General features: G+C 42.6%; 1 protein-coding gene across 1 annotated transcript in view; it reads right to left on the bottom strand.

Annotated features, from left to right (window-relative positions):
* Window positions 1-466: 466 nt before the first annotated feature.
* The window catches only part of LOC132577488 (serine/arginine repetitive matrix protein 1-like), a 37178-nt gene continuing 16366 nt past the window's right edge, over window positions 467-21278 (bottom strand). Inside the window, exons 2-3 of the mRNA XM_060247275.1 lie at window positions 7772-7902; window positions 467-1099 (exon numbers count right to left, since the gene is read on the bottom strand). Of these exons, the coding sequence (XP_060103258.1) occupies window positions 467-1099; window positions 7772-7902 (764 nt within the window). The remainder of the gene's footprint in view (window positions 1100-7771; window positions 7903-21278) is intronic.

The following is a 21278-nucleotide window of genomic DNA, read 5'->3' on the forward strand; positions in this document are numbered from 1 at the left end:
AGGGAGGGCTGTCTTCCGGGGAAGATGGAGCAGGATCTTCCAGTACCGAGTCTCCCGACGACCTCGGCGATGCCCCGGGAGATTCCGACTGCTCGGACGGGTGCGACGCTCGGTCCCGATGCGGGTCTGGTGGCGTTGTCTCCTTCATAGGAGGTTTGGGTGGTGACTTCTTCTTGGGAGGGTCTTCCACCGGGGGCTTCGATACCGATGCGGATGGGGATCTCATCCGCGGTCGATAGGATGTTCTCGACCGATGAGATGCCTCCGAGCGCTGGTCCCAGTCAGGTTGTCGAGGAGGAAACCATGGGAACATCGTGGGCATCGGGCAGGACCCATATAGGTACTGCCATTGACGCTGGTCCCACGACAGCGGGGGAGTGGTCTTCCGCCCTGGCGAGTCCTGACGTCTCCTAGGGGATGGATCTTCCGGAGATCTGTCTCTCGACACTCTAAAGTCTCTTCGGTGTCAGGGGCTCCAAGACCTGTCCCGATGCGAGCTGCCCGATCGGTCCTTCGGTACCGATTCACGTCTCAGAACCAAGGGTGAGACTCTGCGGGGACTGCGAGACCGATCCCGCTTGACGCCTCCGGCACGGTCTTGGGGGCTGCGCTGCTCCGCCTGAACCTCCAGAGGACTCTCCCCCCTCACCGACCGCTGAGCTGGGTCGAGGTCGTGGTCGGAGTCCGACGAGATGGCAATCTGCGTCGACATCGACTGCAGTCTGGGTGGGCTCTGCTGTCGACGCGGCGATGCGAGTAGCTTCAGCGGCGGGACAAGTAATTCCTTCGGGATGGATGGAGACTTCGGGACGGAGCGTGAAGCAGATTCGGCATGCTTCTGCTTGTCCGTCTTCTTCCTCTTTTTCGGCTCCGAGGAAGCCTCTTCTACCTCCTTGGGCCTCTTGGCTGGTGTGGAGGTATCCGACCTCGAAGCCGAGCCCGCTCTTTTCAGGGGGCGATCGGCATCGGAGGGAGTCTTGTCGACATCGACACCGAGGAATTTGGCGCGTTTTCGGATGACGACGCCATTTCGCGAGGGGTCAGCACTCGCTCGATCAAGGCTGCCGCGAGGCGAGCGGCTCGGTTTTTTCTCGTTTGCCTGGAGAATTTTGCGCAATGAGAGCAAGAGTCCGGTCTATGCGCTTCCCCGAGGCAGAGTAGGCACAGAGTGTGGCCGTCCGGAGGGGCGATTTTACTGCCACACTTCCTGCACCTTTTGAAAAATCCCCAGCGCTTTTCCATGCGCGGAAAGCGCGGGGGGTGAGGGGGGGAAGGCTAAGGGGGGGACAAGGGGAAAAAGGGAAACTGGAAATAGGAAAAATAACAAACGCCTATTCCTCCCCACTCACTGACAGTAACAAAGAACAGCTAGAAGGAAATCCAAACAGCCAGAAGAAATCCACCGACCGATGCGAAGATCGACTGATCCCAACGGCGGTCAGAAGAGAACTGGCGGGATGTCCGCTCCTGTCCTGGTGGGCATGCGCAGGGAGGGGAGTGCTTGCGCATGCGCACCAGGACGGGGGCGCGGAAATCCGCGGCTTTGAAGTTACCGATCGTGATCGGCGCCGGCGCCTTCTCCCATAAGTGTGATGCACAGAGACCACGAAGAAGATCAGGCTGTTCCAAAAGATCTGATTGGTTAGCATCAGCTGAGCAGAGAAAAACTTCTGAACTGGACCGCTGAGGAGAATGGAGTCCGATTGCGGCCCTAGCTGAGAAGAGCCAAGTATTGACAGTTTTGGAATTCAGCAGTTTTACACAGAAAGGAGAAGTGGGAGGAAGTTGGCAAGGAAGTTTGGAAAGTAGGTGAAGACTCCCATGCAGCCCAAATAAAGGGGATACATCTAGCGAGAGAAGAAAATTGCCTACCCAGTCAAACAGAGAGTTAGCTCTGAAAAGTGCAATGATCCCTGGCCTGCTGCAGTTAGAAAATGTCTTTGGAGACCTTGTGAGCCTTCCTGAGCCCTGCATGCAGGGAAGGGCAGAATAAAAATTCAAACAACAAATACACAAAATAAATTAAAAGTCAGTAAAAAACTCAAGACAAATACTGATGTTCCAAGAGAAGGGGGTTGGGTACTGGAAAGAGAGCACCAGCCTTCTGGAAGCCAAGAGCCAGAGAATACCCAACGAAAGTTTACTGGAGTGTTTGAGAAACTCTGAAACAAAAGCCTCTCACCATGAAGTTCCTAACTCACCGGGAAAAGTTTATGAAACTCTCAATAGCCTCAAAAGCACATGAACTAAAGTCTGTGCATGTAGTGCTGTACCTCAGAGTTATTTATTCAAGTCACTTCAGAAATTTTACCCTTGATTTCACCTGACCTTTCCCTTTTATGCTGAATAAAGAATTTTGTTAGTTGAATTTCAAAATACAAGTACCATTTAAGTTATTTAAGTTAAAGGGGGCTCCGAATCCTTCCCTCAAGTTCCTGGGCTGAGCCAACAGCCAAAGTATTGTAGTGTGTCAGGGTGGGACAGCCAGAGTTCTTCAGCAAAGAAGAAAACATTACCAGGGCAGCTCAGTCAGCAAAGGGAAAATCTTCCCTCTGAGGGAGGGAAGTGGATGGGGCCATCATACTTGCATATGTTTAATCTCACAAATCCATGGCAGGCTGTTTGCTTTTTGTTGCTTGTTAAGCAAAGAAAGGTCATGAACTGAAGTTCTAGCTGACGCGGGTCACCTTTGGATACAAGCAACCATCTCTTGCACAGCAAAGGTTTCATATCTGTCTGGACGAGTCTCAGCAGATAGCGAAGATCAAAGCCCTCGGGGTTCATCCCTTATGGTTTCAACTGCAATTATATTAAAAAAAACAGCAATGAAATAAAATGAAGCCGGATGCTGACTATTTGTTCACCAACTCTTCAGTTTGCAAATATACCATAAGTACAAGCAGAATAACCTCAACCAAAACACCACCCAGTTGACTTCCACAGTATTTACACTGAATGCCTTCCCTCAAAGTGTCATTTGCCGGTATAAAACCAGAGGATACAACTAGAAGGGGAAACTAAGGTTACTGGGAAAAAGCAAGCAAGAGGAAGAACAACTACAGTATGGTGCAATTTTTCAGCTGGCGCTACAAATATTTAACAGTTTAAGTAGGATCCTTAAAACAATCCCATTAAACATAGGAACATTTGTGCTCAATCCTAACTTGTAAATCACACACTTGAGCAAAACCTGAAAACAGCAACTACGAACAACCACAACATAATTTAGCTTAACAGCAGCCTCACGTAGGAAGCACCGCGACACGATGTGGTGGATCCCACCCTCTACTATTCCACTGCACGAAGTTTGCTTATTTACTAAAATAATTATAACCTATCTTTCCTTTTGGTTCACATGGAGATCCTTCTTCTAATCTAAGAAGACTTTTTTTCCAGATCAGGGGTGGCCAAACTGTGCTTGAGAGCCACACGCGGCTCTTTCACACATACTATGAAGACTCTCAAAGCCCCCACCTCCCCAACAGCCGGTTTGGAGAAGGCATATGTCTTTTTAAATCCTTTCTCCAAGCTAAGTCAGCCTTCCTATATGTAACGGTTGAGGAAATTCTGTTTCACTGTATCTGAGGAAGTGTGCTTGCACACAAAAGCTTAAACCTTGAATAAAACTTGTTGGTCTTAAAGGTGCCACAGGACTCAAACTTCATTCTGTAACTTGCTAGTGTTCTGTGAGCACAGACTGAATTTTAACATTTTCCCACTCCTCATACACATTACAGCCTGCAATGATACATGATACAATCTAGCAGCAGTCATTTCCTCTGGGACCACTTAATTGTACAATCTAGTTGTCGGAGATCCTTCAATGATACCTGAGGCCAAGGTCAATCCCACTCCCGCATAAGGAAATGGAAACTGTCCCCATTGAGGGACTGAGTATAATATTTCTTCTTTGTATGTCATAAGGTCCCAGATGGCCTCCACCCCAACTCATGGAAGACCGTTTTTCAGGAGAAGAGGTCCCTGTGCAGCAAAAGAACACAACCAGCCCTGCTTTGGCTCCTACTCCCAAAAGATAAGCCACAATTCTCATTCACATGATACAAACGGGGGTGGAAAGACAATAACTTGCCTATGGCCACAATATAATTTGAACCAGAGATCTCAAGCTCATTGCTTGATGTCTATCATGCCACTTCAACCAAAGTTCTTCCATTTAAAGGTACGATGTAAAAAGATTTTTTGCTCACACCCAACACTTAAGAACACAAGAGAAGCCATGCTAGATCAGGCCAGTGGCCCATCCAGTCCAACAGTGGCCAAAACCCAGGTATCTCAGGAGGTCCACCAGGAAGGCTAATTTTCTTCTAGTTTAACTGTTATTTATGCAGTTCTTGGCACATCCTGGTAGACAGGTGAACTTCTGGTTTGCTGGGTAATGGGAGAAGAGTATCTAAGCTTAAACTAAGGTAGAATACCACAGGATTACATGGTTTGTGGAACATAACTTCTAGGTTACACTGCCCCAACTAAATGGAAGAAAGATGTAGGGAATTTTAAGAAGCTTTGTCATAAGCGGAGAACAAATAGGAAGGTCTTTCTGAATATTAAATATCTCTGCTTGACATTTATGTGGTGAAGGGGTGGTGCCTTCTTTTTCAAGGAGACAAAGACAGTCAAGACATTCTTGTAATAATCAATGATTTCCTCAAATTGATATAATTGAGTATAAGTATAAACAAGGGACTATGTAGGTCATTCACATATACTAATTAAGATTGCCAATTCAATTTTACGTGTACTACTAGCATTGGTAAAATGTTTATATGAGAGTAATTTTTCAGCACATAACTTAATATCCTTAATGCTGTCCTTGCTGTCCTTAATGTTTTAAATGCTTTAAATGTTTTAATTATTTTAACTGTTTAAATGTTTAAACCCTATTTATGTGAGATTTTATGCTGTAAGCCGCCCTGAGCCACTTGCTGGGAAGGGTGGGATATAAATGATAAAATAAATAAATAAATAAATAAAAATAGCAGCTACTATAGATTGCTGTTTAATATCCTACATCTAAAAGCAGCTTAGAAAGAAAAGAAGAAATAAGAATGAAGCAAGTCATACTTATAGGTGGTGTGTTTAAGGGTTTTAGATTGACGCTAAATGCTGCTTTGATCTTCAATATTTCTAAAGAACTTTTATTCTTTACTTGCATAAGACAAGAGAGTTGTGCAACTAATCACCATTCAGCTATTGCTGCATTATAATGGTAACAGTATAAAGACATGCGTTCCTTTCCATCTCAAACGTTTTAGTTGGCCTGGGATGCATCCCCGCCACCCTGCCCACCAACAACAGGCTCCTCATCTAATCCAATGTTTGCAAGACATTAACTTCTGCTCAATCACAAAGAAAATGCACAATATTTAATTCTTCTAATTATCTTTTAGGAAGGGCTGATTTTAATGTTCTTAAAATCTGATTTTATCAAGCATGTCTGAAATTTGTTAGCTTTCTTGGTGGCCCTTGTAAGGACAAAAAGGTAGAATATAAATTTTGTGAAGAAGAAATTTTAAAAGAAATTCCCCGCCCCCACCCCCCGTAGGTCTCAGTTATGTCCACATCACCCGTTCTACTGTTCTCTCTATTATTTCACTCTAGGTTAGTACCTTTCCCCCTTCAAACTTTTCTTTCTTTATTATGCTATTTAAGTAGCAAAAGGTCCAGAAAGAATTTTCTATTTTTAGCTTTTGGAAGTGATGCTTTTTCTAAGAGTGTCATTCCTCTCCTCCACCAGTGAGAAGCAAGTCTTGCACAATAAATTCGACATTCGAGAGAAAAACTGAAAGCAACACAGAAAATGCTGGGAAACAAACACAAAATACCAAGAACTCTTCAATGAAAAAGAGCCTCGGATCCCACAAAAGGGTGATTTTTTTCTACCCCAAAGTAAACTTGTTAAAATTTTCATGGCTACAACCCAACACAAACACAGATGATTAGATATTATGTATTATACACACCCTTCCTTTGTGCCACCTCCTCCCTGAGAACGGTTTTTGCTCTAAGCGAGTCAAATGTATTCCTTTGTGAGCTGGACCCAAAGCTGAAATGCTTGTCTGAGATTTCTGCAGATTTCCCACTACAGCTGCAGCCCTCAGTTCACCTGGAGCCCCTTCTGGGGAGTGGGCAGTGGGGACGCTGCAGAAAACAGGGGAGGAGGAACATTCTGTTCTCCGAGTGGAGATCCTACGCACAATTCTGAGGGCCCAGACATGTGATTGTAAAGGTGATAGCAGACGAGCAGCTCAGGGTGGCATCAAGCCGCCCCAAAGAGAGCTGGCCGGAAAAGGAGCAGACTTGAAGCCTCCAGATGGCACACGGGCCGCCCCCGGATCAGGCTGCGTGCACCCTGGAGGAAGCTTCCAGAGCGCTCATGCGCCTCCCGGCCACTCCCGAGGCACCTCCTGGCTGTCCAGACGGCCAGGAAGCACCTTAAAGCCACCTTGAAATTTTGTAAGTGGTGCCTTTTCGAGGCGGTTTTGATCTGACCCCGGGCAGGCTGCGGTCAGGATGGGAGGCAGATGTGTCCGTGTTGATGCCCTTTTTTGGTCTGCCTGCCTCCCATCCCTGCGGCAGCTTAAACTGCCAGTCTGTTATCCCCCTAAAATACCCTTTTTCAATCGTTTAAGAGAGCAACTAAAAACATACAGTTGGATCCAATCAGCTTTTCAGCTAGCGAAGGGGCTTCCCTTTGCAAACCAAAAGAATGCTCTGTTGGGAATCATGGAACCTGCATGCACGTAAGTCATGTGGGAAGAAAGTTGTGGTAAGAAGGGGAGCTGGGAAGGACTGAGCGAAAAAGCTGGCTGGATCCAACCTGTAACAGCCACAAGTCAAAAGGCTACACCTATCAGCGAACCAGGATTGACAGCAGCTCACTGTCAAGTGAAAATTCAGTATAACAACCTGGGTCTGACTTGTGTCGTATGTGAAACTGCCCCATTAAATGCTCTTGAACACTGAAACACCCATCTTAACTTTTGTTCAGCTTCACTGAAGTGAAGTATCACTTCTCCCTCCATTTTTTAAAAATTAGAACCCCAATCTAAATTAGTTCTTTAAAATTACTTTGATTTCTTCCACCAAACTAAGTTTATATGGAAACATCAGCAGAGAGCAATTTTAGAAGGCACCCAATAATTTTTGTGCAAGTCTAAAAACATGATCCAGTCATTAGCAATACTACTCAGCACCATAATCGTATAAACTACTATAACAGAATCATTTATGCGAAACGTTTGCAACCCCCTGAGTAACTTCCCAATTCACAGATCTGCTTCTTGCTACACCGAACCACTTGCTATCTTCTCTGCACATCTTCCACTGCCATAGCCAAGTCATATTTAAATCACTGCTTATCTTTTTGGCGGTAGAACCACCACAAAACAAACAAACGATGCTTGGCTGCACATGATGTTCTCCTGGATACAACATCACTTCTTTGGAGCCCAGCCTCTACAGTTAATAAGCAAATGCTATAAAGTGTTCTTTGATGACTCAAAGCTGAAGCATAGCAATCAGGTGCAATAGCCAGTTCTTCCATTTGTCTTTTATGAACTCACATAATCCATTTTGTTCTTGTATGGCATCTGTTTACACTATCTGTATACATGTATAAAGAAGCAGAATGCAAGTCAGAGTGAATCGTATCTGCCACTCTTCCATTAAAATGCTTGTTTTGCAGTTGTTATTTTTGTAGGATAAAATCAGAGCCTGGCACATATTAAGCAAAAAAGATGGATAAGTTTACCTTTTCTAGTTCTCTAGGTATCCGCAAGCACGTATAGACCCTCTCTCTCCGTTCTGTGTATTTTGCTTCATTATGCTCCAGGAAGTAACCTCTGGTTAGCTCTGCGTTGATAAACCGCAGCAGTGAAAGATCTGCAAGAGAAAAGCACAGAAGGTCAAAACTGAATCAAACTCCATACCATACCATAGACCTTTATTGGCACTGATATAAGGGTACAGTATACTTTAAAACTGAATCAAACTCAAATCAACATTTCCAAATTTCAAAAAACATTTCTTACCCTTCCCCAAGGTTAAGAAGTTATTATGAACAAATTCCCAAGTAAAAATAGTTTTATTTCGCTCTGCACATCATAAAGTCACAGCATATTCTGAATCTGTGAGCTCCTATATGTACACATTCTATGAAAACCAGCTTCCTTGTTCGTTCCACTGACAAAAGCTCATCCTTTCCTCTCCCTGACATATATATATATACAGAGAAGAAAATGAGGAAATCAACATACTGCCAGACCCTCACATATGCAGGCTTCCAAATCAGGATATATGTTTTCATCCTCAACATTTTATCAAAATACCCCAATATTGCATTTAAGGTGCAATATCAAAGACTTAGGCCAGTTCTCAGGTAAAAGAATCTTTCCAGGTGATTCAAATAGTGGACTATCAAACTCTTGAAGCGTTCTGAAGAGATGGTACTCTGGTGGGAATGACTGAAGGGGACTATCAAGTGAGCTAGTATTGTGGCTAAAAGATTTAACACCTCAAAAAGAGCTCCGTGATTACCATAATGCATTCCAGGGTACATTAGAGATGCAAGGGAAATAAGAGTGGGAGCATAATAAAGAAAGATCAGAGAAGTGCCAAAATATTACAAAAGGCTATCAGCCCAAAGACAACAAAGGAAGTTTATGAATTTTGCCAGATAACACAAATACTATGCAGGCATTATGGCATATTTTATAAATATAATACTCTTAAACACATTCTAAAAACAAATGGGACAGAGCAGAGATGCTTTCTGAATTTGGTAAAATGCTATTTCTGGCCATATATGCATAATCCAAGAAAAAAAATATTATTGCTCATATTCCTTAATTTCTTTTGTGATGCAGCATAACTATTTGAGGAATGAATTCCCTGCATTCCCCTCGTCACACTTCTGTCTTTCTAAGTGTCATGCCATTGCCTCATTCTCTCTCAAAACCCTTCCCCTCTCCTCCATTGCTCAGTTAATGCCCAACCCATGCCACTTCCAACCTTTTCCCCTTCCCAGGTCTGTTCAGTTCCTGGCACAACTGTAGCAACATATCTCTTCCCTCTCAGCTTTGCATATAACCCTGTTCCAGATCCCAGAAGCATCAATCTAACTTGAAAACCCACACTACCCCCAGTTAGTTGATACTTTTACACAATGAATTTATAGTTGTCTCAGATAATGCGCTGCTTAAAAACTAGGGCCCCAAATTCTCAAGCTCTCCAGCACCGGGGCACTCAACCTAGAACATGACTTCACAAGTAATTAGTGATCCACTAAAAAAACCACAAAGGGCTTAACAGATCTCAGAAAGGCTCTCTTTCAACTGAGAAAGTGCTCTTTTCTGCGTCACATTTGACAGTAACAACGTAGATCTGACTGAGTCCAGCCAGGCTTTTTGCTCCTCAGCTTAAAGCCACACTTGGGGTCCCCAACGGCATATAAATAAATAAACAGAAGTGAAAAGGGTAGTTCCAGACACGATAATTCTCATGCAGGTCCAGCTGCAGAAGAAAATGCACCTGAAATTCAGAGGTCCAGAGACAACCATTGGAGCATTTAAATCAAAACACAGCTATACTTTTTCAAAGGCTGCCTCCTGGGGAACTGAGAACTGATATTAATATACACAAACTAGATTAAAAAAACCTATGAGTGTGTCTTCAGTCATTACCACAAAAAGATACCCAGCTCCCACTGGGATTGAACTCAGGTAAGTGAGCAGAGCGTGGACTGAATTACTGCAGCTTACCACTCTGTGCCACGGGGCTCTTCTTTTTGAGCAACGTCTGAGCAAATCATGATTCTACATCCCCTAAGGGTTAAGCAAGTGAGGCTTCAGGCAACCTGCCATGAGGAGGACATTCCATAGCCACGGAGCCACAGCAGAGAAGGCCCCGTCTCCACCGGCCACCCACCTTGTGATAATGAAAGGGGAGCAACATGCAGGGCAGCCTGACATAGAAGGAGGTGGTCCTTGAGGTACCTGGCCTCACACTGCTGAGGACTTTTCAAGGTTAAAAACCAGAACTTTGACCTGCGCCTGAAAATTCTTAGTTCTTCCCTCTTAGACTGGTCTAGCTGTCTGAGTATCATTTTATTGCTGACCACAGGATACTTTTATTAATATGACACCATCTTATTACTTTTACTACGCATTAATTCTGGCCAAGTTTTATTAATATAAAAATACATGCTGACCTTTGGAAAGTCATTCCAAAAGCATTAAAAATAAAACAAACTTATTATAGAGTACTGTTTCAGTGCTGCTGTTCAATGCAGTTTTATATTGCTTCTATATGCCCAGTAAACGGCAACATATTTTGCCCTATGGCAAAAAGGCAGCAAGCAACATCTGGCCAAGTAACTAACCCGGGCAAGATCTGGATGCAGAAACTACTTGCTCATTTTCTCTACTTCTCATTTAGTTATTACAGTGGGGATATCGTGAGAGCTTCTGTGGCTTCTTATCATCTTTAGGTGAGAAGGTGATGGCAATTCAGAACAACAATTCAGAACAACAAATGGCAATTCAGAACAACATTCAGACGACTCAAATAACTGAAGTAGCTGAAGAACAAAGTTCGAGATCAGTGATGCCTTTAAGACCAACCAAGTTTTATTCACGGTATAAGCATGCACACGAAAGCTTATAGCTTGAATAAAACTTTGTTGTTCTCAAAGGTGCCCCTTCAAGGACTCAAGCTTTGTTCTGCTGCTTCAGACCAACATGGCTACCCCACCTGAAGTAGCTGAAGTCTGTACGTAATCTAAGTGATGAAAACCAACACGCCACAGGATTTTGCTAATAATCTCCTATAAACGTTCAAAACTGGACTCTAACTGGGCTAAATGGCTAGAGAAAACCCAGCGCCAAGGTCCTCAAAGGTGAACAAACCAGGGCCCAAAGCAACATGAGTCTTCAGAGCCAAGAAAGACTACGGTAGTTTTCAAGTTTAAATGATTGACAGAAAGCGATACAGAAGCCTGGCAGAAGCTTCTACCTAAGGGCCCAACTGAAACACCTCAAGAGAGAGTATCTACATAAACTGTCCTCTTAATGCATAATCAGGCATGTGAACCAAGATTAGCCTGATGCACAAGATACATATTTATGACATTCTGACTACAAATGAAGAAGAAAATCGAACTACGAAATGAGATAACCAAGGCAAGACTGCCAAGTCACAACTCTACAAGCTCGAGTTTGCGGTAAGTGGCATTACGTCTGCAACTGGCAACAGTACTCTGGCTAGAACGGCCAGAGCTAAAATTATTGTACTTTACAAAGTGTTCTATGATTAACAGGATGCGTAATAAGAAAGCACAGCCTCATTATACCAAAAAGGTACGTAAGAGCAGGGCTTTTTTGGTAGAAAAAGCCCAGAAGGAACTTATTTGCATATTAGGCCAAACCCCCTGACATCACCATGGTTTCACACAGAGCTTTTTTGTAGGACAAGCCCAGAAGGAACTCATTTACCTATCAGGCCACACCCCCTGATACCAAGCCAGTCGGAACTGTGCTCCTGCTCAAAAAAACCCCAGCATAAGAGAGATGGAAGCTCCCTATGCAATGTGTAGTCTCAACCAATATAGTATTAGGAATGCTTCAGAGTCAAGTTTTTCCCAATGCAGAATGTGCCCCTGAATGATTCCCCATATGAGCCCCAGAGAGCGCTGAGGTCAGCAGGGAAGAACCAGCTGAATGTCCCCGGGCCAAGGGAGGCCAGATTGAAGACCACCCGGGATCGGGCCTTCTCAATTGCAGCCCCACTATTATGGAATCAACTCCCGGAGGAGATACGGGCCCTGCGATGCTTAGATCAATTCCGCAGGGCCTGTAAGACCTACCTCTTTAAAACAGCCTTCACCTAATGCTGAGCTAAGGAAGTCCTGCTGGATATGTTTTTAGCCACAGAATGTATTAAAGATCTAAGTTAAAGCACCACAATTAATTAATTTTAATACAATTTGTAAATGGATTTATGTCGATTTTATAACTATAAATGTAAGTACTATGTATAATTTTATTGTATTGTATTCATATGTTGCGAGCTGCCCTGAGCCTGCTCTTGCGGGGAGGGCGGGATACAAATAAAAAGTATTATTATTATTATTATTATTATTATTCATAGACTAAGTTTAAATTATATCTGAGGAACCTTTAAAAAAAAAAAAGGATGCCATTTTTTCAACAGAACCTGATGCCAGCCCTCGATACCTCTTCTTGTCAGGGGCATGGGGCCATGAACCGGAGACCATGCCTTCAACGGAGCGCAGCGGAGCCTATGGCTTCGAAGAAGAGTCCAGCAGGGGCTTCAGTACAACATCGCTGCCACTCCACAGGGCCTTGCCAAGGCAGGCAATAGGTCCCAAAGCAGGCATCCAATCCCTGTTGTGTGTAAATAATCCCAGGAACACTGAAGCTTCTCCCCGGATATCCAACCCACATTTCAAGATAGTTTGCCTTTTGCATAACTCCACTATGGCCACTCCTCCTATACGCCCACCATTACTTGCCTATGCACTCTTTCGCAACTTTGCCTTTTGACGGCTTCCTTGGCCAACAAACTCTCATTTGCCTTTGACAAAATCTCTTTATTTTCCAGATGAACCCTGGGGACTGACCTCAGCGAGCCTGAGCCCTGCCCCTCTCCCCCCCCCTCTCTCACACACAAGGTTCTTGTCTTGCAAGCCAGGTCTACCTCCCACCAAAGACTTCAGTTATAATCCTACAACCAGAGACACTGGAAACCACAAGCAGGAGTCAACTATGACCCAGGTCTTGATGATTCAAGAAAAGAGGGGGGGAAGGGGGGGGGAGAGAGAGAACACTATCTGGTTTAGGTACACTTTTATGCTTACTAAAAATGTAAGTCATAATCTAATAATTTTCTCTTTGGAAAAGAAAATATGGAAAGCTGTCAAGCTCAAATCTAATTATCCAATCTTCAGCTTGTCCAAGCAAAGTCTGCGTTGACATCTTTGGCTGAAATAGTGCACAGACAGCTGTTAGCTCAACTCATTCCAGATCACTGATAAATTTCTCCTTTACAGGATAAAAGACACAGTTAGAAACCAGACACCTTGACTACATTACACACTGAGAAATAAGATTGCTGCTGTACCAAAGTACAGAGATGTAGCCAGGATTTCTTTTAGGTCAGACGGCTTTAAAAAAAATTTGGAGGGCACACCAATTTTTAAAAAGCTCCTTCCCCCCAAAAAAATCCTAACTATGCCCGAGAGGGAGACCAAGTCTTTCTTCTTTGGCAGCCAGCTGCCAGAGAAGACCCACGATGAGGCTTCTTCTTCTCCCCTCCTGTTGGGTTGAGCAGGAGGAGGGAGAGAGGCAGGGCAGGCAGGCATGCTGGGTCTCCTGAATCAGGGCCCCAACTGACCTTCCCTCCCCACCTCTGCCATGGCTTGAGGGCCACCCCTTCCCTCTCTTGACATTCAAATCACATGGAGGGGTGTGCAGAAGCAGCCGCCTTCCTCCCTGCACCATTTAAAGCACCCACCAATCAGCTGACTCGCGAGCCCTTGAAATCACACGGGGAGGACAGCGACTGCTCCTGCCACCTCCTCCCATGCAATTTGAACCACAGGGGGAGAGCCATGGCCACCACCTCCCTTCCCCCCACAATTCAAATCACACGGGAGGGGTGTGCAAAAGCAGATGCCTGTCTTTTTGTACCATTGAAATGCCCTGCCACTCAGCTGATTGGTGGGGCCTTTACATCCTGCAGAGAGGGCGGTGGCTGTGTGATTTTAATTGTGGGCCCCTGACCTGTGGCTTCCACCACTGCTTGAGGGCCCACTATTCAAATCCCACGGGAGGGGCAGCAGGAGCAGTTGCCAGCCTCTCTGTGTGATTTAAAGGGCCTGCTGGTCAGCTGGTTGGCGGGGCCTTTAAGTGATGCAGGGAGGCAGGCAACTGCTTCTGCACACCTCTCCCATGCGGGCACTCAGGTTGCGGCAGAGGTTATGGGGCAGCAGGGAGGGAAGACCACAGGTTGGGGGCTCTGAGGTGGCGGGGCCTCCCACAGCCCCCCCATAGCTATGGGCCTGCCAAAATAACCTCTTGATCAGAAGTTCTGAAACTGAGTTTAAGACATCTGCACTATCCTCCTCTACAGCCCCATGGCGCAGAGCGGTAAAGCTGCAGTACTGTAGACGAAGCTCTCTACTCATGACCTGAGTTCAATCCTGGCGGAAACTGGTTCAGGTAGCCAGTTCAAGGTTGATTCAGCCTTCCATCCTTCCGAGGTCGGTAAAATGAGTACCCAGTTTGCTTGGGGGGGGGGGGAGGTGTAGATGACTGGGGAAGGCAATGGCAAACCACCCCGTAGAAAGTCGGTTGTGAAAACATCATGATGCGATGTCACCCCAAAATTGGAAATGGCTGGTGCTTGCACAGGGGACTGCCTTTACCGTTTTGGTTTTTTTTACTATCCTCCCAACTATAAAGCACCTAAATATGAAATAGTGAATCCAGTAGTCAGAAGAATTCACACACCCCATTGCCCAGCAGAAATCTGATCCATCACCACTGCAAAAGCTCCTAATGAGTCAATGGTATTACAGTGGCAACCTGCCATCTTTCAAATAAAGGAACTTCCTGCACATGCAATGCCTACGGATTAAGAAAAAGCCTCAGGCATACTTTTCAAAGTGTAGTTTTTGTACTTGGGCTCCCACCCAGCGCACAAAATACAAACAAGAGGAATAAGGTATCTGCATAAACTGCAGCTTTTGCTGACTAAATATGCTGGTGCCAGGGCATTTCATGACGAAGAAGAAGATGATATTGGATTTATATCCCGCCCTCCACTCCGAAGAGTCTCAGAGCGGCTCACAATCTCCTTTCCCTTCCTCCCCCACAACAGACACCCTGTGAGCTGGGTGGGGCTGGAGAGGGCTCTCACAGCAGCTGCCCTTTCAAGGACAGTGTCTCAGAGCAGCCTACAATCTCCTCTACCTTCCTCCCCCACAACAGACACCCTGTGAGGTGGGTGGGGCTGGAGAGGGCTCTCAAAGCAGCTGCCCTTTCAAGGACAACCTCTGCCAGAGCTATGGCTGACCCAAGGCCATGCCAGCAGGTGCAAGTGGAGGAGTGGGGAATCAAACCCGGTTCTCCCAGATAAGAGTCCGCATACTTAACCACTACACCAAACTGGCTCTCCGTGGAATATATGACTCCGTGGAATATATGGCACCATTGGACTGTCATCAAATAATAAAACAAAACAAAAACTGTAAAACCTTATAAAGCCAAGTGTTCAGCCAACTTTGTATATTCTACATAGTTGTTTATGAATCAAATACTGTTAGAAAAGTCACAAACATTCCAAGAAAACAATGTTGTGAACAAAGGGAAACTTCTTTTCCAAATCAAAATTCACACAAGCTAATTTTAAAGCCACAGATATTAATCTCTGGATTAATTTCTGTGGATTTTGATTTGGAAAAGAAGTTTCCCATTGTTCACAAGACTTTTTTCATGTAATGTTTGTGACTTCTAACAGAATATGAACAGCTATTTAGCAAACAATACATTGGTTGAATATTTAGCTTTATTATACATGGCTTTTACACAGTTTTTGTTTTGTTTGCTTCTACCACTGTGTATCTCACCATCTGTGTCAATCAACTGACAATATATATCTGATCAGTGGACCAGTGTCCTATCACTACAAATGATGTTACTAGTGATATTTAGCCTGGCACGTGGAGGGAAACCTGCCAGATTTGGTGACACAGAAGATCAGAAACTTTTACGATGTGCCCAAATACTGCTGGTGGGCAGGAAAGATGTTCCAGATGTTCCTTCCTTTTCACTGTCTCTTTAGTGTTCTCCATCATATCTTCTATTATGAACAAATTAGTTGCTTTAGTACTTGTGGTGATTAACTCTCCATTTCCTTAGGGCTGTTTCCCAGTAGGACAAAGATGACAACAGCTGTGGTACAGATAAATGGCCAGTTTATTTCACATGTATTTTTAGTTCCCAGGGTCAGCTTTTTGGCACCCAGGGAAACAGGTGTCTGGGACCTTTCCAACCAGGATTGTGGCAATTTTAATAGGAAGCTGATGAGAATGTTGGAGCCATTGGATCTGTTTACATTTCAACACACAACTGCAACCTGGTATATATTAGAATGTGCAGATATATTTAAGCACCTTGCTTTACTTTTCCAGAAAATAAAAAATAATTTCACTTGAAATTCTTCACTGACTTTCCAAAAGGTAACTCACGCTTGCCCAGGCCGTACTAGTTGTTTCTCGTGTTTTAACAATTTATTGATAACATATGGTTACAAAACTCAATTATAAAATTTTCTGTACTAATCCATATGGTGATTCAATCCCCCTTCCCTCCAATGTTGACTTCCCCGAAGTTATAGATTTAAGTTCAATACTAAAGGTACTATTAACCGATCAAAGTTCAATATTTTTCCCCCCATTAATACTAAAAAATTGCACAATGTCTTTTTACATTCCACTCTTTCTCCATATATCCTTTAAATTTCTTCCACTCCTTTTTGAATATGTCTAAATCACAGTCTCTTAAAGTTCTAGTTAGTTTGTCCATCTCACTCCACGATAAAACTTTCATAATCCAATCCCATTTCTCTGGTATTTTTTCTTGTTTCCACAGCTGCACGTACTAGTTGTTTCTCTTTGACAGAGAGGCTAAAATGGGTCATCTCATAAGATTAAAAAATGAAGAGACGCGACTTCCTGTTTGGCTGGAAGACAGTCTGCAGCTCCCTAACAGAGGGGGATTTTATTGTCACTGTTCAGGGTATTAAAGACCCCTGATAAGGTCTATGCTCATTAACCCTAGGCAAGGGTTAACCCAAGACGACTTATCTTCCTTTAATGCTGTTGATATCGAACTGGAGCAGTCAGGGAGCTGACTCCTTCATTTCTTGATGTCCGGCAATGGAATGTCAACCATCGTCTGCAGTGACTCTAAAGTGACTTCGGTCACTTAAGGCTGTCGGAATCCAAGCACGCTAGAAGGACTGATTTTAATTGCAAGAAAATAGCAGCCGGGGGAGTTGAGAACATCTAAAAGGTAGACTCATCATTCTTATCTTCACTCTGAGAGACTTTGAATATAGTTTAAACACTGAGTGGATTAATAACAGACGAAGGCAAAGCATAATTGAATGAAAAAAAACTTTTACCTTGTTAAGCTGAGCTCTGTGGCTTTGGATGTGAACAACAGCAAAAAAAAAAAAACCTTTCAAGATAAGAGTGAAAGTTGGCAATGGGAGGCTGGTGACGCAGAAGAAAGAAAAGAGAGTTGCCGTGTATATATGCCCATAAACTGCAGAACCTAGAATGAACTGAGCTGAGTGGGGGCACAGCAGGAAAAGAATTCAGCTTGGGAAAACTGAACGCCGTAAAAACAATTGCCTTCAAAGATATTTTGGAGAAAGGACATATTGTTGTGAATTTTTGTGGTTGCGGTTTCTTCATGCAGCTCAAAAAACTGCGAGATTAGACACGAGATCAGTCTAAGCTGTGACAGGAAGTGAAACTAAAAGGGGCTGGACAATAAATCAGAGCCTATAAGGACAACAAGAGCTGTGACATCCGACCTTTGAACTAGGAAGGAATTGAGTCCAAGACTCAGATCAAGAAAGACGAAGAGAGACCTCTCTAGGCTGGAACTGTACCATAGAGAAATAACGATTGCCATTTTAAAAGGGAGAAAAACTGTCAAAATTGTTAAAATTCAATATCTTTGCTCAGGAAGAAGGGAGAAAAACGAAACTAGTCTCATCTGAAAGAACTGGCTCTAAGCTATTGGATTGGATGCTAAATTTTATGTGGGGATTTTTTTAAGGTTTGGTGATTTTTTATATGTCAGTAGAAAGAACAACACGTGCAAGAGCCCAATCATTTGACAAGATGCAGGCTCAATTTGACGCTCTGGAGGCAAAAATGTTAAAAGCTATGGACAAATTGCATTTGGCAATAAAAAAAGATATTAAAAAAGAAGTTGGAGACCTTAAGAAGGAGATAGAGAATTTTAAGGAAGAGACTCAAAATAAAGTGAAAGAGGTAGAGATGAAAGTGGATACACAGGCCTCTGCCTTGCTAAAAATTCAAGAAAAGGTCATAATACACGACTGTAAGTTGCTGGAGTCACAAGTGCGTCTAAGAGGGGTACCTGAAAAAGAAGACACAGACTTAAAAGGCTATATGGTGGATATCATCACTGAGTACATAGAAGAAGACCCTGACAGATTTAAGAGTATGTTGGAGGGTGCCTACAGAGTCAACTCAGTTTATGCGAAAAATAAAGGTCTGCCAAGAGACATCGTCATAAGATTAAGATCAAAAGAAGTGGCAGAGAAAATTTTGAGGAAAGGGTACCAAAAAGCCTGGGCAATAGAAGGGAGCAGAGTTAAAATAATGAAAGAGCTACCAAGAGAAGTGATCAGCGATAGGAAAAAGTACAAGAAGCTAACCGATCAGTTGCGGGCAGAGGGCACAAGATATAGATGGATAATACCAGAGGGTCTTGGATTTGAACAAAATGGCAAAAGGATTACAATAAGAAGCGAACAAGAGATGCATAGCTTTTTTGAAGAAAATAAAGAACCAACATCATAATGGAGTACAAATTACTATCTTGGAATATAAATGGACTAAATTCACCACAGAAAAGAAGGAGAACATTTCATTGGATTAAAAAGCAAAAATGTAATATAATTTGTTTACAGGAAGTTCATATACAACGCAAGGACAGTAAATTTTTGTGGAATAGAAATTTGGGGTTGGAATTTTTTTCACTAGCAGAGCAAAAGAAAAGAGGGGTGGTTTTTTACATTAAAGAACAACTTGACCCAAAATTAATCTTTAAAGACAAAGAAGGAAGATACATTGCTGTTGAGGTGACGATAGAGGCGAAAAAAACGTTACTACTAGGACTCTATGCACCCAATGGAGCGAAAGACAAATTCTTTAAAGACATAAATAGACAAATGGACGAAGAGACTTATGACCAGGTATTGATGATGGGCGATTTTAATGGGACAATACAAAATAACCTTGACAGATCAAGTCCAAAGAAGAATGATAAAGAAGGGAAGCTGCCCAATTCTTTCTTTGAGTTGATTAAACAGGAAAATCTAGAAGACATTTGGAGAAAGTTCAACCCTGAGGTAAGAGACTATACATTTTTCTCAGCAAGGCATAATTCTTTTTCCAGAATTGACATGTTGTGGGGTTCCCAAGGCTTGGGCCTCATAACAAAAAAAATTGAGATTCTTCCAAAGGTTTGGGCGGACCATAATCCAATATGCTGGTCAACAAAATTGCAAAGAAAATCAAGAAGATGGAGAATTAATGAGGATTTACTACAAAATAAAGACACTGTATCATTCTTAGAAAAGGAGACTGCAGCATTCTTCCAAATAAATGAAACGGATGATATGGAATATCCAACAGTATGGGACACTTATAAAGCAGTAATGAGGGGTATATTAATTACATTGAATAATAAAGACAAAAGAGCAAGAGAAGAAAGGCTGTCAGCACTGCAAAATGAAATAGATAAAAAAGAAAAGGACTTAAAAAAAAGACCAGGGAAGAAAAAATTAATAAAAGAAATTACGATATTACAATCCCAAGTTAAACATTTGCTGAATAAAGAATTAGAATGGAATTTAAAAAATTTGAAACAGAAATCGTTTGAAAGTGCAAACAAACCTGGTAAATACCTGGCCTGGCAATTAAAAAAAAGGAAAGAAAATAAGACTATAAATAAAATCATGGCAAATGGGAAAACAGTAGTGGATCAAGAAGGAATTAAAAGAGAATTCTTTAAATACTATGCAAATTTATTCAAGGGTGTGAATGTAAGTAAAGAAAAAGTGGAAGAGTATCTACGAAACATTCAGGTGGCACCTTTGACGGAACATATGAAAAAGATATTAAATGACCCAATAGAGAAAATTGAAATAGAAGCAGCAATAAAAGCAATGCAAGAGGGTAAAGCTCCAGGGCCAGATGGATTCACGTCAAAATTTTACAAATCTCTCAAGGATGAATTAACACCCAAACTGTTGAAGTTGTTAAACACGATAAGAGAAGAAGGGAAAATCCCAAAGACTTGGAGGGAAGCTGTAATCTCTCTGATTCCTAAGGAAGATAAAGATAGCACAAACGTAAAAAATTATAGACCAATCTCATTGTTGAATAATGACTATAAGATCTATACAAGAATTTTAGCAGAGCGACTGAAACAATACCTGACCAACTTTATAAACAAAGACCAAGCGGGATTTCTTCCTAAAAGACAAATAAGGGACAATGTAAGAGCTGTTATTAATGTTGTGGAATACTATGAAAAGCACCCGGAAAAAGAAGTGGCCTTATTTTTTGTTGACGCAGAGAAAGCCTTCGACAACTTAAATTGGGACTTTATGTTTGCGGTAATGGAAAAAATTAATTTAGGGGAACAATTTATAAAAATGACAAGAGCAATATATACAGATCAGCATGCAAAATTGTGTATAAATGCAGACCTTACCAAAGAATTGAAAGTGAGTAAAGGAACAAGGCAAGGATGCCCGCTATCACCATTGTTGTTTATAATGACTCTTGAAATTTTGTTACAACAAATTCAAAAAGATGAAAAAATAGAAGGTCTAAAAATTAGAAGATTCTCTTATAAATATAAAGCTTTTGCAGATGATATAGTGTTCATAATGGAGAATCCGGTTCAAGTGTCACCACTGCTGTTAGCTAAGATAAAAGAATACGGAGAACTAGCAGGATTATACATAAATAAGGAGAAATCGAAATTCCTCTGTAAAAACATGCAACCAAATAAAACAAACGAACTACAAAAGGTGACAGGTTGTGAAGTCACAACCAAAGTTAGGTACCTTGGAATAGAGATAACAATGAAGAACATTGATTTATACAAAAACAATTATGAAAAACTGTGGTGTAAGATGGACAAAGATTTGATGAAATGGAATAAACTCAACTTGTCCTTACTGGGCAGGATAGCTGCAATCAAAATGAATATTTTGCCAAGGATAATGTATTTGTTTCAAACCATCCCGATTGTAAAAGAAGCAAAACAATTCAACAAATGGCAAAGGAAAATCTCTGATTTCATTTGGGCCGGAAAGAAACCAAGGATAAAGATGAAGATCTTAACGGATGCCAAAGAGAGAGGAGGTTTTCAACTTCCCGATCTAAGACTATACCACGA

This window comes from Heteronotia binoei, chromosome 9 (assembly GCF_032191835.1).
Source record: "Heteronotia binoei isolate CCM8104 ecotype False Entrance Well chromosome 9, APGP_CSIRO_Hbin_v1, whole genome shotgun sequence".
In the NCBI taxonomy this organism is placed as follows: domain Eukaryota; kingdom Metazoa; phylum Chordata; class Lepidosauria; order Squamata; family Gekkonidae; genus Heteronotia; species Heteronotia binoei.